The following is a 17,978-nucleotide window of genomic DNA, read 5'->3' on the forward strand; positions in this document are numbered from 1 at the left end:
TGACTGGATTACTCTCGACCTGCTGGCACAACTGCTCTGGATAATCCACTGAACTGCCTGTCAACTGCTTTTTTTAAGGAGCGGCTGGCAAATCGCAGTTGATGCACAGCCCGTGGATTAAGCAGTGTAATTATTGTTTCTGAAAAGACGCACTGCTGTCAAACTTTGTTAATGTGCTTTTCAAATGCTTTGTTTACCACAAACACAATCCATTGCAGTTAGAAATGTTGTGAGCGGCAGCATGCAGCATTCTCCATTGTAAGAACGCGTAGAAACACATGCAAAAATATTGATTTGTAGGTACCACTAATGGTGAGATGGACAACTTTCAAATTTTGAAGACGTGTCCCTTTAAGCAACCCATTTTTCTGGACATACCTGTGTCTTTCGTAGTTGACTGAGCTGTTTGCGCAAATCAGTGGCGTTTTGTTGCAGGCCGTTCAGGTGGAGCTGCATCTGCAAGCGGCTGACGTTGTTCCACTGAAGTGTGTTAGACGGTGGCGGCGGCATCAGAGCTAGAGGTGCTGACGGCGTATTAGCTGCCAATCACAGAGCAGGCAAATGAAAAAACTGTGATTTCACTGCACTGTGCTCCGATGAGAGTTGCGGTTAGCCAGCACGACACGCAAAATACATCACACACAAGCAAACCAATTTGCGTATATAGAAAATCAGAGCACACACACTTCCATTGAATCAAGTAGTGTGTGAAAGAAAGGTGCCATATTCACAAAACTCTAATAGACCTCGAGGGGAAACATGATCTCATGCTATTAGTACTCATATAGGAGTGCAATTAGTTTATTAAGTGGGGATAACCATGCTGTTATCTTAACACAAGGCTTTGTGAGCACGGCCATTGAATCCCCCGCTGCTCTGACACACAGAAATACACACACTCGCTCAGACACATTCACAAAGGAGCATCTATTCTGAACAACCCTCTGAAGTTCCCAAAAGAAGAAAAAAAACAATTATAAGTTCAGAAAGTAGAGACTGAGACAAAGTGGGGGGGACTCGCTCTCCGGGAAACCAACCAGGAGGAAAATGTGAGGATGGACACTGCCAGTTCCCTGGCAACACCACACACCCATACAGAGAGGAGAGAGAGCCACGGGAGACGTCTGAGAGGAGGAATGAAAAGGGTGAGCGAGAAGGAGATGGCAACTACCTTTCTGCTTCAGCCGTCCAGCTGGAATATAGAGAGAGCGAACCAGTTACCGAGAAGTTAATGAGAGGGTGAGGAAAGCCTAATGAGGCTTTTACAAAAAGATGATCACTTCTATTGGCTAAAGCAGGAGAAGAGACTCCGACGGCGGCTTAGACTTTGGGCATTGGTATCAATTGGGCACGAGAGTCTGAGAAACAGGTGGCGTCCTTGCACCGGTCCTGGGAAGGTCTGGCAAAAGAAACGCTTTGTTTGAGCCAAAAATTGTGGAAAAGAGAAAGAAAGAGAGACACATGGATGAGAGGAGTAAAAGAAAAATGGAAAGTTAAAGGGTTTCAGAAGAGGTACAATAAAAATGGTGTCACTACTGATATAAAAAAAAAACATGCTGGAAAATACTTGTTTCTTAAAGTGACAGTAACTCAAACATAAAAAATATATTTCTGTAAATCCAGGACAGAGGTAGTCAAAAGAGCAATAAAATAAAGCTCCAAGTACTGCAGTACGGCCTCCCTCACTGCCTCAGCGAGGAGGTTAACGGTCTTGTTTGTTTGTCTCTTGTTTGCTGTTGTTTTAACACCTTTCACCTGCTTCAAGCCGACCTCTTGACGGGCTAACCCAAACCAGAGTAAATGCACAACCCCACGACTCTTAACTGAACCAACCACGTGATAAAAACAGCCATTTCCTGTAATGAAGATACGATGCCCTTTCTTCGACCTTGAGAACAATGCCTGGTAAATATGCCAACAACCAAGAAGTCCCTATCGTCGTTACGCTCGTCACAACTACGCTGCTGTACTCACTTCCTGTGGCGGAGCCGTCGCTGTTGGTTTCCGTCTTCTCGCTGGAAGAGAAAGGTAATGGCCGTGAGAACTCCGTCCCTTGGTCTGGAGGGCAGCCCGCCATCATGCAGAGACGCAGCAGGCCGCACCTGAGGATCAACGGGGCCACAGGGCAAGGCAATTACAGTGCTAAAGCTAACGGCACTGGTGCTGGCTACTAATAGGCTAATTCCATTAACAAATTGACTTCTTGTTAATGAGTGGCTAAGAGGTTCATGAGAAGGACATGATAGCAATGCCCCGATGAGAATGTGTAGCTGTGCTTAAAGGACGTCAGTGCCGGTGCATAAATCAATAGCACTATGCTCCTCGTCTAGCGTTTATTGCTGCAAAAATAATGTAGCACTACGGAGCTGATAATGGCTCTGATAATGGTCTGCTGCTGCTCCCAATAATGCTGCCTATGTGTCTGGGCTGGCGCTGTAACTGGGAGTTCGTGAGGGTAATGGGTTATAATACAGAGACTCACGTGCTGTCGCTCTCTGGCGCTCTGGTCAGGACGCTCTGCACCAGACCAGTAAGGCTGGCTATCTGCTTCTCCATGGCCTCCATACGCTCCAGACGATGATCCCTGCAAAAAGCATATACCAAAGACCTTTCACCAGGTGGGCACGACATTAAAACGGACAATTATCGTCAGTGCTTTGATCAAATTCTACATAGCAACGACTTTTGTTTTTGACATTTTACATGCAAAGCACCTTTTTGCAAAGTATTTTGAGCCGGGGAGCAGTTCAGAAGCTGACTAAGGAAAAAAGACCATCTTTAAACCCCACAAGGAAATGACTGCTATTCATCAATCGGACATTCTGACCTGCTGCTGTCGGCGTCTTGTCCACACATCGGAGAACCAAAGCCAGGCGTGGCCCTGCCCCCCTCCCCTGGCCCAGCTGTCAGACACAGAGGTTCTGAACTGGAGCTGGGCCTTGACTTCGGGCTGTCCATGAACACAGAAGACGAGGCCGAGTCCTTCCGGAAGGTTTGCCTGACAGGTGAGGCCCTGCTGGGTGAGCTTGAATATGAGTCCCTGTCTCTCAGCTGCATGTCTGGGATTTTCTGCGGAGAAGATGGCGGCATGCGAAAACCCATCCCTAGTGTGGCTGAGGAGTAAGTGTCAGAGTAGAGCGAACCTCCAGGCTTGTAGATGGAGTCCTCCAGGTCCCCCTGAAGGGCGGCGGCTGAGTAGGTGCTGAGTGAGCGGACAGAACCCCGTCGGTACAGGCCGGCGGAAACAGGAAAGCTAAAGGGGTCTCCGATGGCTGCCAAGGACTGTGTGGAGGCGATGCTGAGGCGGCCCTCGTGCATCAAACTGTACGGATCTGCGTACAGCCCCTCGTTCTTCATCAGTGCCATGTTTTTTGCGGCAACCTCTTCATCAGGCTTGACGTCGCGCCGCTCCAGGATGGCGCTGGGCGAGGGAGAGAGGCCCGCGTTGGCGCCGTGGCCAGCTGAGGGATGGTGGGGATGTCGGGGTTGTTCAAGGTGGGGATGGGACCCGGTGAAGGATGGAGGACGGCCGCCACTGTAGGACAGTCGTGAGCGGGATGGAGAGCCAGAGGATGCCGACGTTGAAGAGGAAGGGAGGGTGTTGAGGCGACGACTTGGGGAGGAGTCATGAGGGGCGTACACAATCTCCCTCTGTAACAAACAAACAGGGATGCTGTTACCATAGAGACCTATAGGTGAGTGTCAGCCTGACATGAGATCTGACTGGAACAGGTAGCATGAAGCCATCAGTCGATATCAAAAGAACATGATGAGCTTCTAAACGGACCGATTATTCGTCAAATTTCCCAATTTACAGACAGTCTCTCAAAACTAGAGTCTTACATGTCTCTCTGAGGAACAGGTAGGCGGTCCCTGCAGGTGAGTAAATCTACCTTTATTTAACCAGTGAAGGAGGAGGGAGACTGCTCTGCATCTTTGTGGTGCACCTGGATCATGCTTTCCAGGTTGGTAGATCAATCATTTTCATTTTGTCTTCTTATCTTTAACAATAATGGTACATTTTTCTTTTGTTCAGACAAAACAGGTTGAGTTAGGGTCAGTCTGCTATTTCGACTAATGTCTAAATACCACATTACCTGCAGCGATCTCCTTGCAGCGAAAATAAGTGCATTAAAGCACCAATTATGCAGAACGGACTGCAGCCTTATTAAATAATTTATTTAAATATTCCCGCACGTTCTGAAGGATCTAATGTTAAGCATTTAAAAGATGAAGATATTTTTGGGGTATTCGCAGCCTTCCCGATTATAAATCCCGAGGGAACCTCGACTGAATAAATCTGCTGACTTACAGTAAGACCAGCTTTTTGTTGGTTAATGATGCAGCTGCTCTCTGCTTGACCACGCCTCATAAAGACCAACACGTGTACGGGCACATGGCTGGGTGCAAGTACCCTGCCTGCAGGACAGTCGACAGACGAGGGTGCAGGCAAGAAAACTTGGGCTGTTGCCATTGCCAATTTGTGCTGAGCAGAAGATACTGAACAGCGCTGACCGCGCAGCTCACATTTAATCACCCTATGAAAGACCATGATGTGCAACTTGGTTTTGTCCAATAAAGCTGTTGCTTAAAATTACACCTTTAAGATTTATCAAGTTCAGTTTAAGGGTGCTTTAAAAATGTATACGCAATGCATTGCCCGCTAAGGTTAAGTTATATTCCCAACGTTGTGTGCATAATACGGAATGTCAGCAGGGTTTTGTGTAATATAAATAACTAAATAAATAAATAAGCCCCCCCCTCAGGATTCCTTGATCCTCACTGAAGCAGAAATAGCTTTGGATGTTAAAATATGCTCCTTTCACAGAGAAGCGTTGTTCTCTGGTGTGTTCACACCAACAGATGGCCTAGTTGAAGATAAGAAAATACAATTCAAGGAGGAATACCTGTTAAATTGCTAACCCACATACGCTGCTGTCAAAGTTACCATGAAATCCATTTCGCTGGAGTCTCACTGAAAACCTCCGTTGTAAAACATCCATCTAGCAGATCAGACAGCCTCCTTCCTCTCGAACAACCCACTATGACGACTTCGTCTGCCCACTCGTCTCAGCTCCCTTCTGCTCACCCTCAGGTCTCCGTTAGCCAGGTGTGCGGCAGCAGGGTAGGAAGCGTAGATGGGCTCTTTGCGGAATATCTTGATGATGCTGCGGTCCTGGATGTCCCGGACATCTTCCAGCTCGTAGAAAACGTTCCGCGCCTCATCCTTGATCAAGATGGCCGTGTTGCTTGACTTCAGCATGCCAGCTGTTAACTTTTGAGGGAACATGTGCACGATGAGAGCGTGCAGCGTGTCCAGGCTGCTCAGCTCGTGGGTGATGTGCACCCTGCGTGTCTCATCGCCATACTGCAGGAACAGCACGCCTAGAACAGATTGATGAAGTTGAGTAAGAACCCAACGCAAAGCATAAATAGCAAAGGAATTGCGTTGGATATTCCTTTGTTTTTAATCAATTATGATCCAAATATATAAGCTGCAGATAAATATTTCTGTAATCAGATATCATTAATTTGAGGAATAAGACTGTAATTTATAGCTTAGGACAGCAACCTTGCGAGGACTGAATGTTGTACATTTTTAATCAAATCTTTTTTTTTAATCAATGTATATGAAATTTACCCTGACATAACCCTATTTCATGGAGCACGTTGTCAGAAGCCATTTTATTTTGCAGGAGAAATGAGTCTGATTCCTGACTAACCTGTATATTCATCTTCATACATCATGGGACAAACAAAAAGAACAAACAAAGCAAAGGAAAACCAGGGATTAAAAGTCCAGCAAAAAAAAGGCAAGGAAATGCAGGTGAGTTTAGGAAAGAACAAAATAAAGAGTGGCGTTAGTAAAGGAACACAGAGACGAGTGTATTTCTGTCTGAAGTTATCAGACGCTCCCATTTATTTGTTGCAGGGCTTTTCCCTTTCCACTGGGCCTGATGTGAATCCACACCTTGACCTTTATGAGTCCAGACTCTAAACATTCTCAAGGTCCTTCCGTAGTAAATCTGTTCTCTATTCTGTCTAGTCTTCCAGTTCTACAAGAACAAACCTTCAGGCAGGCATGCAGTCAAACACAAAAATAACGACCAAAGCAAAAATATCGTGCTTTCATAACTTCGTTTTAAATATTACACGGCATATTTGAAGTCTGACTGCACATGACGTCAGGTTCCTAGACATGCTGTTAGAATAGATGCTCTTTATTCACAAAAGTTGTGTTACCAGAGGACTCACTACTCTTCAGTTCACAGCAGTAGGTAATTAAGATAATCTGCTACGTGAGAGAGTGAGAACATAAAGCTTTCTCCTATTCTGTCAGCAAAGCAGTTCACAACAGCAGCAACGTGAGGTAAGAAGACAGCTGCAAATATTTCTCCGACTGCAGCGGCGCCTCAAATCCTAACCTGGAGATCGTAGCTTATTCTGGCTGGCAGAGCGGGACAGTGGCAGGCTCTGGCGAAATCGGTTCATCCGGTTGAACCCAATGGGGATGTCGGCTTCCGACATGGTCTCCAGGGATTCGGCAGAGGCGAAGGAGAGCTTGGCGGCCTGTTCGGCGAGGCCGGACTGCGTCGACTGGGAATGCCTTGGACTGCGGCTCTGTCGGCGGCGAAGAAACACGGAGACATGTGATAAAGTACTGTCAGGTGGAGTAAAGGGATTTAACACCATCCAGGAAAGAAACAGTGAGCACGCAGTGAGACGTCACACAATGAACCATATAAGAAGATTAGCAAGGCCTTGACAATGCTTTAGCTACCGGCCATTCACGGAGAATTACAAGCAGTCACAGTATCTGACATCGGTTGAATGCTGCAGCTGAGAAGAACAATAGAGCTGGTTCCATACACTCTGGAGCAGCAGCCTTCATGCATTACCGATGGTGGATAAGCAGAAACATTCCGTGTAAACTGTGCCGCAGCATAGCTCCAGTAATGTCGTGTTTGCACACCTCCCACACCCTTTCAGCCAAACTCCTGTCCCTATGCCGGTGCAAACTTTAAATGAACGCTTGTGGGATGGGAGGAGACACTTATTCAACTCCTGCCACTGTGGGTTTACTCTGCTGGCCTACGCCCAGCCGCCTCTTGGTAAACGCAGCTTGGGCTGAGCATCGCTGAACTGGCTTCCCTGATCTCCGGGCGCAGTAGCGTCCACAGCACAAAGGTTGCTGTAATGAGCTCCCAGAATGCTGTCTGGCGATTGTTCGGCAGAAGCAGGCTACAGTACAGTTACTTCGCCCGTCCTCTCCTCCCTGCGCCGTGGACAGAGCAGTTTTACCCACTTTTTCCACGCATTTACCTCTCGTCTCCTCTGACCGAGTCAAACTGTAGAATGGCTCGACTGTGGCTTCCATTCACGTCGTGTTTAATCAGCACGAGAGTCAGAGGAAGCTCCAGAGGGCTGGCTCTGCCCTGGGGCGCACCCTAAACAGCACAGGTCTCACACATAGAGACAATCATCACGCCACACCTGCAGTCACCCTTTTGAATTAAATTGCATGTAATTTTGCCCTGCATGAGGGAGAACATGCATCCTCCTCACAGAAAGGCCTCGCATCAGGAGGTCAACAACTGGCTGGCTGCGAAACCACAACAAGGTTAGTATAAGGACCGAAGCAGTTAGCTCCTAAGTAGAGCCACTCAGGGCTACCGACATGGCTCAAGCTTCCTGCTTAATAAATAGACTAACCAATTTTAATTTAACCAAATGTCTCTCATTTATCCCGATCATCGCTGATTGAACGTACACCAGTCAATTCTGGCTGCACTACAGCAAATTAAACTAAACAAGCCGTGGATGCAGCTCTATGTCGCCTCTTAACTCATTCAGTGGAGGCGGTTTTCACTTATTTTGCCCTATTTTTCAAGACCCACAGAATATTATGTACTATGACTATGCAAACACCGAAGTCTCCTCTCATCAGGAAAAGAAAAGTGCATTCCAGATGTTTTACGTTCTGGAATTATTTACTGTTGAAGAGAGGCATAATTAAATTTCAAATTTGTCTTTAGATGTCATTTGGCATTGAACAAGTTAAGGTCTTAGAAGTGGGGAAATCCTCTTTATGATGCACGCTCCTTTTGGCACCATCATGTATAATTCATCCCCACACACGGACTGATGGTGCCGGTGTCCCGTGATAGTGGTGGCAGACGGTGTCTGAGCACGCAGAAAGGCTGCGATGCTGACAGATAACCCCCACCCTGTTATCTAATAGGGTCATTCATCTAAACTGTGACCACGCTGAATACAAACACAGCCAATAGCACCAACAGTGCCATGTACCGCGTTGTGTCTGCGCCTCAGACACTGTAAAAATGAGTTTCATCTTTCTTCCTGACCTGGCATGGAACCATATTAGTACATTTTTGTCACTATTCTCTTTAGACAGCACTAGTCAGGAATGCAGTAACTAAAAACTAAACAATTACTGGTAATCTATTACTTACCAGGAGCTAGGAAAAAGCAATGCCACCACTCTCGTGACTACAGAGTAAATAGCTAGCTTAGCATTGTCAAATATCTGGAGGCAGGGGCCCGACGCAGATTTTAGAAAGTGAATTCAGGCATGCGTCTAAACTTTTATCAGACAACCAAGCTGATGCCACAAAGTTACTGAACCAAACAAGGAAAGAAAACAATATATATATATATATATATATATAAAACTCTTTAAAAACCATGAGACCTAGATGTCCAATAAGAGAATCCACACCACCATACTTCATATTTACAGTACAGACGCAACTCTGGTGCTAATATTCTCACCTTTTATTTTGATAAAATACAAATAATCAAACTCTATGAATATATAATTATTTGTAATAGTCAGTGGACTATATAATGACTTCTTAATGCTAATAAAAAAATGCAAGTGATAGAATACCCTAGACATCCCAAAACCCAAAATTGGATGTGGCATAAAAATATGCAGTGAAAACATTCAATATTTTAGAGAATGACAGAAAAAATAGAGTAAAGCATACCAACTGTTTATTTTTTCATGGATATCTGAGAGAGAAATAACTTTTCTGCTTCCACTCGTGCATGAGAGAGGTTTATTTCATCATGAACAGAGTGGCTTATGGCGCTGAAAGACAAGGCTTGATCCTGACAAGGTGTGCAAACGCAAATCCTAAACTTGGAAAAAGGTTTGCTGCATTCTCATAATAACCACTGAACAGGACAACGTGTGTGGAAGCTCACCTCAGCTGTTGTTCTACAAGTTCCCCGTCAGGTTGCGTCGTGACAACACTCCAACTTTATTCTCATATCGACGGTTTTATGCGATTCAATCCAAATGTACATTTGACATATCATGCACGCCTTTATATACTTGCCATCTGGCGCTGCTAAACATTCCAGCGATAAACCGGTTCTTGGTGCTTCTCGCCTCCTTTCAGGGAAACTGGTTCAACCTCCTTCTCAGTTTCCTCCCTCCCTCCCTCCACCTCCACCTTTTCTTTTAGAGTGATCCAGACCTCTCTTTTTTTACAGTGCTGTCAAGAACCCTCCACTGTTGTAATGGGATGGTGGAAGAGAGGAATGATATGATCTTAGACGGAAGACAATCCACATGGAGTGGACGGACTACAGGCTTCAGGCTACAAGCTGCATTAAACCCATGCAAGCTCCAAACCATGTTTGTGCACATGAGCTAGAGTGGATTTCTGCACGCACGCACACACACACTGGTCTACTGTGTTTTACGGTCAAGTGACGGTGGCCTTGTTGCCTTGTTGTAAAGCTTTTAATGTTCGGTATAGAACATTTCATCAAACTCTGTCAGTCACATCAATGTTTGGCTCCCAAGTCTGCAAAACTCTTTTAACCTTGTAAAACGGGCAGCCGAGAATTTCTGTGTTTCACTTCAACAGTAATGTTAGAAAGAAAAGTCATAGGAATATGTGCAGTTCTCCCCACAGACGCCATTAGAAATAACAGGAGAACCCGTTTTGAACACACTGTACTGCCGCTCAGCTAGATAAATGTTAATGTATTTGTTTTGCTGACAAAAAAGAGCCAGAGGGAAGATCAACTTATTGGAACGGCTTCAAGACAAAAGTGACGCATGGTGATGCCGCATAATAACATGATAATAGCTGCATTAAAGCAAATGTAAGCATTTACTGTGGCATTCCTGTCAGTACATTTGGCTGCATGTACTAAAAGTTTATTAGCAAGTCCAACCGTTTACCTTGTGCTTTGGTAATTGGTGCTAAATACTGAAGTATAAATGGGCTTGTTCCCTCGTTGTGATCATTTCCTTTCTACCCACTGAACTTGAGCAAAGACAGAACATAGGAGAGTCAAAAATGTCAAAAACAGCTTGATGTGCACAAACTGACAATCAGGAGTTTGACTCCCGGGTATTCCTTGAGAGACAGGTGTTAAATGGTAAATATACCAAGCCTCACACCTTCCCAGCAGCCCATCGACACTTTACTCCTCAAGCTTTTACTTCTTGACTTGAAATGACGTCTTTCTCTTTCTCAGAACCTTATGCCTGTCTTTGACTCTAGCCGTCTGTCTTCTTTTCCTTATTAGTTCAGTCCTGTCCAACATATCTTGACTCTTACCTTGGTCGGTGGCTGCAGAGGCTAAACCTGAGTCTTGATGTCGTAAAAAAAAAAAAAGGTTCAGAGCTCTCACTTTTGGAAAACGTAGAGCGAAAACAGCTCGCTAACAATAGCCCAACCGTCACACTTATTGGTCTCTTCCCTGATCTATCGTTTTCAATTGTTAGGCCAATCATGCACAAACCCGAACACCCTCAGAAAAGCATCCCTTTAAAATGCCCTGAAATAAATTGCTCCGCTAAACTGAACTTGTCGATGGCACCTGATTGTTCACAAGGAGAAGAAGCACAATGGGGAGAGATGATGGCTCAGATTGCTGGTATAGATTTTCCTTTGACGTAAAGACCGACATTTCACATCCAAGTGTGTAAAATACTGATGATTTACATACATTTTCCCCCACATATAAGACAAAAATTTGGATTTATTTCATGTCTATTTGAAGCTTTGAGGCTTATGAGATAGGAGGAACAATGAGGGAGGGGGGGGGGGGGGGGGGGGGGCTTTATGGGGCTTCAGTGTGAAAGAAAGAAAACGCAGGATGAGGTGTGACCATATTAGGTGTTAACAACAGTACTGTACATATGTTGAATGCAAATAGCTTCAGATGTGTCACACAGATCATTGTGATTATTTCATCCCATATTTCCGTATTGCTGCAGCACCTTGCGGGGCCAATAAATAAATAAATTCTAGCCCTCTCTGCACGGTGATGAAGAGGCACTCACACAATGGATGTTTCTGGCTGTTGCAAAGCAACATCGAGCGATTAACAGAACCACATCTTGTACTAAAATGTTTTTATTTTTTATTTTTCTGGATGATTGTCAGCAGCTATTTTATTATATAGTGCCATGAATTAAGAATCCAAGTGAACATTCAAATGTCTTTCTGCTGCCAGCGTCTATTCTCGCTTTCTGTCAGTGTAAATGGAATAATTTTGAGTCTCTGACAGTTGGTCAAATAAATTCTGATTCATATCAGTCTAATTTAATTTATGGTTAAGGGACACAAGGGAGAGGAGAATAAATAGCTTAGCCTTCCCCCCCGAGTCGAAGCACACGGCTGATAGGTGACATTTCCATCCTGTTCAAATGATTCTGTGATCTCTCTCTCTCTCTCTCTCTCTCAACAAACTGATATATTACAATGCATCTCAACTAACAAACTGGTTCAGCCCTTTGAACGATAAGTAATATAACACGTTGGCCACTCGCATTCAAAGGCCGTGACTCAAGCCTGTGAGCAAACGTCGACGCATCATTTCACTCATGTCTCTGCAGCACGTCTTAAAGGTCTTCTAAATATCTCGCTCAGTGTGAGTAATGACTCCGCTTGGTCACATGACTCCGAGTCATTAATGCTAGCTGGCTGAGGTATCATAAATCCAGAGAGAATCGCCTTCCACAGATTAAACGAAGGCGTTTAAGATGTCGCCATGTCTTACAGCACTGCTACGCACACACACACACACACACAAACACTTTCCAAAAGAGGACCCAAAGAGTTTGAGATGACACACACACACACACACACACACACACACAAGAATAACAAGCCACACGGGGACATGCAGCACTGACCTTAAAGCTCCAGTAGTTGGGCTGTTGCTGTAGAGTTCATGACGGCAAAAGGAGGAAGAAATGAAGACAAACAGAGAAAGGTTAGTTTCTTCTCTAATACCCCTTTATGTTCTCCGAGAATGAGTAACTTTAAAGGAAGCTGTGGGGGAATGAATGCACCCCTAAACCCCCCCCCCCCCCCCCCCCCCTCAAAATGTATCACCGATTTCCTTTCCTAAGTCGTTCCTGCATAGAAAATCCATTAATATTGTTGACGGCTTAATCTGATACAATTACCTAAACTAAAATCATTACGTTTGATTGGTGATAATGGAAGGGGGTGGGATGCGTTTTCCAGGCATCGGATTACAGCGCACCTTGAAACGAGATTGCGTTGTGACTGGTGGAAGGGGAGGAAATGAAAAGACTCAAATCTAATCAAACAGCAGCCCAGACTGTTGTTGTGGCGAAGGCTTCTGCCTCAAACTTTGGCTCCACAGGAAACACTTCCCTGGCCACTTTGAATGTATATTTGGTCTGATAATACGTCTTTCCTGCCCTTCCTGCAGGTCGAGCATGTAGGAGAAGCTACTCAGTCCTTGGCCGAGTGCTCAGAAGGTGAGTTTTCCATTAAAATACGATTATCCCGCCGTCCCAGCTACTGTAGTCCCAGATATAACGCAAAATTAAATGGAAAATGGAAATAAATCTGAGTTCTTAACATTTAATTCCAATCAAAACTCGTTTTTTCTCGTTCTTCATATCCGGAGGAAATTTTCAGTCTATTCAGTCTTCAGTGTGCAGAATCCACATTACTCTCCCGGCACAGAGATGAAAAGAAGCGTGTTTTGATTTATGATAGTTGAGGGTGTTCCATTATAAGTCTTCTGATTTAATACTGCTGCGAGAAAAGTTGAGATCGTATCTGTAAACAGCAGCATCTTCGTTATTTCCTTATTGAAATCTTTTCTAAACTTGGATTCCCCTCATTTGCTGACATTCGGTGACTCATTTTCTGTACTTCTCTCTGCATTTTATTAATGCATTATGGTGTTTACTGCCTGCTAGGTTTTAAAGTCATAATTACACCGATCCTGAAAAGCATATATATATATATCGAAGTATAACAAACCGTTTACAGATTGCATTCAGGCAGGAGCCGTGCCAATATTTCCATACTGCACACCAACCGTATGCTGGTTTAATAAACCGGACTCTAAAATGCTGAGATAATGTGCAATAAAACATGACAGCGAAAATGCAATATACAATAATCCGTGTCATTGTGAATCCTGTTTCCCATTTCCAACAGAAGGCAGATCTGTGTTGTTGGGGGGGGACCAGTCTAATGCGTTGTACGTGTGTTATGCATATTGGCATTGTCTTGCTGAAATAACCAGGAGCCGGCGGTGTTAATCCAGCGTTTCCACTAACACCGCTACCGCTGCCTTGGAAATAGTCTGATTGGTCCTTTTATATTTTTATGCCAAAGGCCACAACATCCACAAATGTATAAAGAAAACAGCTGCTTTAACTGGTCAGATCTCAGCACACTTTTATCATTGGCATCGTTCCATCACGAAGGAAATAGAAGTAATAAAATGTTGCTGTTTTGAAGTGAACCCAGAAAATCAGAGACACTGAACGTTATCGTTTTTTTAAGGCTTTGTCCAGATCCACTGAAGCTTTCAGTGATGTTATGGGTTACACACGGTGAGAAGGTCTTCACTGCTGGGACAAATTCACAGAAAAAACATTTTCAAAATTGATGAAGGTTGCTGCATTTTAGCTTGGGAAGATTTTAAGGATCGCAATACCAACGTCTTCAGCCCTCGAAACCTCCTACATGCTGGCAAAAGGCTCATTTTTAGTCACACTTAAAGTTAAAGTTATCCAAACAGAAGACACAAGACCTTCCGTTTGGACACTTGACCACTTTATCATGCGTCGGCCATTTATTCCATTAAATGTTCGTCCCTGACAATCTGTTGAACTGACACAGACTCAGGAGAAACACTGGTGCATCATAAATAATTGTTGCCCAGACATCTGTAATGATTTTATTTTCCCACAGAGCTGGCTTTAATGGTGCAGCGCTGATTTGTGGTGTTGTGTGTCTGTCTCTGCCACTGTGTCTCTATTTGCTGCTTTAATGAGGCTTTGCTCGCAGTTTTTCAGGTAAAGTAAACACATTTATTCTGCCGCCGCTTTGTCGTCTTTTAACCGCTGCTCTGCTGATAGCCACAGAGACAGTAAACCTGGACTTTGAGTTGCAAATACTGCATCAAAAGGGTATGAGCGCGAGTAGGAAAGGGCTTATTTACACTGTATTCTAGCACCCCTTAACACTTTCCATCCATGCAATAGATGCATTTCTTCCCTTATTCTGTCGGCTATCACACCAACTCATTCAGCCATAATCCCAGATGATAGACAGAAGCCTCAATCGAGGCTCAAACGTAAATCATTTTTAACCTCCTGTTGAATTAAATATGCTGGAAGTCCCAAGGAGACAGCGTTACTGATTTAAGTCGGAGATGTGAGATTAAACTCAGGGGCCGAGGGGCTAAATACACACCTGATTGCAGAGTAAAGACAATGATGTGTACATTTACACACAAGTGTGTGTGTGCGTGAAGTCGACCACAGATCTCCAAAAAGAAGGAGGGAGCCGTGCAGAGTGGCGCGCTGCATTCCCTGACCTGCATGTAAAGCAGGCTGCACTCACGCCTCTCCTCCTCCACCCACCTCTCTTTCTCATGTCGTCATCCTCTCCACATCGCCGCCCCCCCCCCCCCCCCCTCCTCCCTCCACCTCGGTCATTCCTATTCTTTTCCCTCTCCATCCACCTCTTCTCTAGTTTTGCGTCTTAACATTGCCGCAGCCCCTCTCTCTTTGTCTCCTCATTTAAAACACGCCGTATTGACAATCAACCAAACAGAAAACATTTTTTGGCGTGCAGTTTAGTTCCCACCGCTCAGCCTCCACCTGCGCGTATGCACACCGTCCCCACAACGACCACAACAAACACAACAGGCATGGGATCTAATCCCAGCTGGGCACGTCCTCATCCCACACCCACACAGACACACAAGCCTCGACAGCAGCCTTCAGTTTCGAGTTGCATGCCTCCAGACCTTCTCACCTGCAGCGTACCTGTCCACCACTCCGGTCATCCCAGGCTGTCCGTCAGCTGTGGCGAGTCCTCATAGCATTTTTTTTGCTCTCTCCCTTCTTGTGCTTACCTCCCTCTCTCAATCTCTCTTTCTCCCTCTCTCTCTCTGTCTCGCTCTCTAGTGGCACATGCGGCGGAAAGTCTTTATTTAATTCATTACAACACCAGCCGATTAACTCTTTTGCAGACGGGTGACTGGCTCCTGCTGGTGCTGGCTAATTAAGCAGCGGGCAGCTTGACTGGCCACAGTGTTCCTCTCCAGCTCCTCCTCCCTTCCTCCCTTCCTCCCTCCGTCCTCGTTGTCCGTGCCCTGCACATCCACAAAATGACAAGGAATTCTGGGCTCTGCTGCTTCCTCCCCCGCATGGTGAAAATGCCCTGTCACTTTCAGGAGCCGTCCACTCTCCTCATGGCTGCCTCCGAATCTGCCCTCCGCTCATTACCCTCTCCCTCTTCTGTCTTCATTATTGCACAATTCCTCCCTCTCCGTACAGCCTGACCTTTGCAATGCGATATGCCCACTTGCCATTTACGGAAGAGGTTACTATGGCAACTATAGACTCCACCTGTCTTTCACCCCCTCTCTCCCTTTCATTTTCTCTCCTCTCCACTGATGTGCATCGCCATCACATAATTCCACTGAAAAATTCACACACAGCAGTGGCGCTCATCCAAACAAAGTGCAGCATGTGTGTGTGTGTGTGTTTTTGTGAGAGTGTGTTGCAGCGATGAGCGAGACAACTGTTCCGGCTGTGAATAAAGAATAAACTACATTTGGAGGATGAGAAGAAACGTTTCAAAACAGCACAGCAGAACTTAGAAACGTATAATCCTCCTGCGTCAAAGAGCCGCCTCAACACACACACACACATACATTCAACAAGTATGTGTGTGTGCGACATCCTGTCTTCCCTCACGCCTGAAGAGTGGCAGATTCCCATCTTTTACAAAGTTCTCCGGGTTCCGACAGCAGAGGAACAAATAAAAGCTTGGCTCCGACAGTTTAATTTAAATTATAACACAGCCAAAAATGCCCACCTGACAACATTCCACTATCGCAAAATCAATTCCGCGAGCACAACGCTGCGCATTCGGCTGCGGTCGCTCCGGATGCTGTCTGGAAAGGAGCATTTCACTGCCTTGCTTTGCTGACACAGAGCTTTCTATCACCTTACTAATCGTGATGAAAATATGTGATGCAAATGAAGTGCAACAAAGTTGACAGCCTACCTGTTCCCGTGCAGACCTCTCTGACGAACCCCTCACGCTGGCGTGGGAGGGTGAGGGCGATGGCGGGTTGTGATGCGGGCTGTGATGCGGATGCTGCAGCTGCTGTTGCTGGTACTTGCTCTTCAGGTGGTCCATGAAGGCGTCCCTTTTGCGTTCCATGTCAGCCTTGTGCAGGTTGGTCAGCGCCTCCAGGCTCTGGGCGGCGCTGACCGTGTGGCGATGCTCCGATGTGTGCACCAGGCCCACGTTAGAGAAGCGCCGACCGCTGTTCCCCAGCGTCCGGTACTCCCGAGGATACTCCAGGTCATCTGTGGAGATCATGTGACTGCCACCACGCTCGGGATCTGAGGGGCGAGGACACAACGAGGGGGGGGGACAAAGAAGGAAGGGGTGGAAAGTGTGCAAGAGAGAGGTGAATATCCGCCCGCACAAGCATGCACAGATATTTCAGGTCGGTGGTGGATACACAGAGAGCAAGCGCACACAGGCAGGAACAAATGAAGCATAGAGAGGGATATGGGGAAAACAAGGAATAGACGGGACAGAGAGGGAGTGAGAGAGGGAGAGCGTTATGGGATGAGATGTTAGACTATTTGCCACCAAGACAGAGCGGTTCCCTGCAGAATTATTGATTTCAAGTTCTGAAGGGAAGAAAAATGATAAAAGTAAAATGCTTCTGCGATGCATCAAAGGAAGAAGCTCAAACTGAATTTGTTTTGCCGGATATTCCATTGTGAGATGCCTGTTTGTCATCGTAAGTAGCCTTTATTGTTGTCTTAGGAAGCAGAGGAAAACAAAAGACTGCAAGTTTAGGTGATTTGAAGTCATGAGTGCAAATAAAGGAGCGCTTCTTTCGTAACTTGTTCTCCCTCTTTCTTATTAACCCCTGTCCATCTTTTTTGCAGGTTTCCCTCCATGTTTGTTCTCGTTGTCTGGAGATTACAGATCGGCCGACCCGTCTCATCGGAGTTCTAACCGACAGGCAACACAACGGAAGGCAAGGGAGACGGTGCGGTGACACGAAAATTATGTGACTGGAAAAATGAATGAAAAAGCATGACAAGAGAAGCAGGAGGCATTTTGCCTGGGGAGTTACCTTGATTAGGGAAACAGGCCCCAGTGTTGGCTAGAAGAGAAACATGCCAAGGGTTAATGTCTGTGTTTGTGCACAGGCGTGCAAACAAACGCACCAGAGATCCATTACATGACCGACAGGATGGAGGTATTGTGAAACGGCAGGGCTTTCTCTGAATTACAATTACTAAATGCATTATATATGCATTTGAATATATTCATAAGGCTTGCCACGTTGGGAAAAGGTTCACTGTGAATACTAATGGTGTTACAGTAAATGTAGAATGGTAGGTATATCATACATCACGCACTTCTAGAAGGAAATACTTCACT

The 17,978-nt window shown here is 45.5% G+C and overlaps 1 protein-coding gene across 1 annotated transcript in view; it reads right to left on the bottom strand.

Moving 5' to 3' along the window:
* srcin1a (SRC kinase signaling inhibitor 1a) overlaps positions 1–17,978 on the bottom strand; it is a 52,314-nt gene that overhangs the window by 12,372 nt on the left and 21,964 nt on the right. Inside the window, exons 2-12 of the mRNA XM_068749746.1 lie at positions 17,668–17,697; positions 16,572–16,915; positions 12,188–12,214; positions 6,426–6,621; positions 5,724–5,735; positions 5,090–5,385; positions 2,828–3,651; positions 2,483–2,584; positions 1,975–2,102; positions 1,169–1,192; positions 379–539 (exon numbers count right to left, since the gene is read on the bottom strand). Of these exons, the coding sequence (XP_068605847.1) occupies positions 379–539; positions 1,169–1,192; positions 1,975–2,102; positions 2,483–2,584; positions 2,828–3,651; positions 5,090–5,385; positions 5,724–5,735; positions 6,426–6,621; positions 12,188–12,214; positions 16,572–16,915; positions 17,668–17,697 (2,144 nt within the window). The remainder of the gene's footprint in view (positions 1–378; positions 540–1,168; positions 1,193–1,974; positions 2,103–2,482; positions 2,585–2,827; positions 3,652–5,089; positions 5,386–5,723; positions 5,736–6,425; positions 6,622–12,187; positions 12,215–16,571; positions 16,916–17,667; positions 17,698–17,978) is intronic.

The sequence above is a fragment of the Brachionichthys hirsutus genome, chromosome 16 (assembly GCF_040956055.1).
Source record: "Brachionichthys hirsutus isolate HB-005 chromosome 16, CSIRO-AGI_Bhir_v1, whole genome shotgun sequence".
Taxonomy (NCBI): domain Eukaryota; kingdom Metazoa; phylum Chordata; class Actinopteri; order Lophiiformes; family Brachionichthyidae; genus Brachionichthys; species Brachionichthys hirsutus.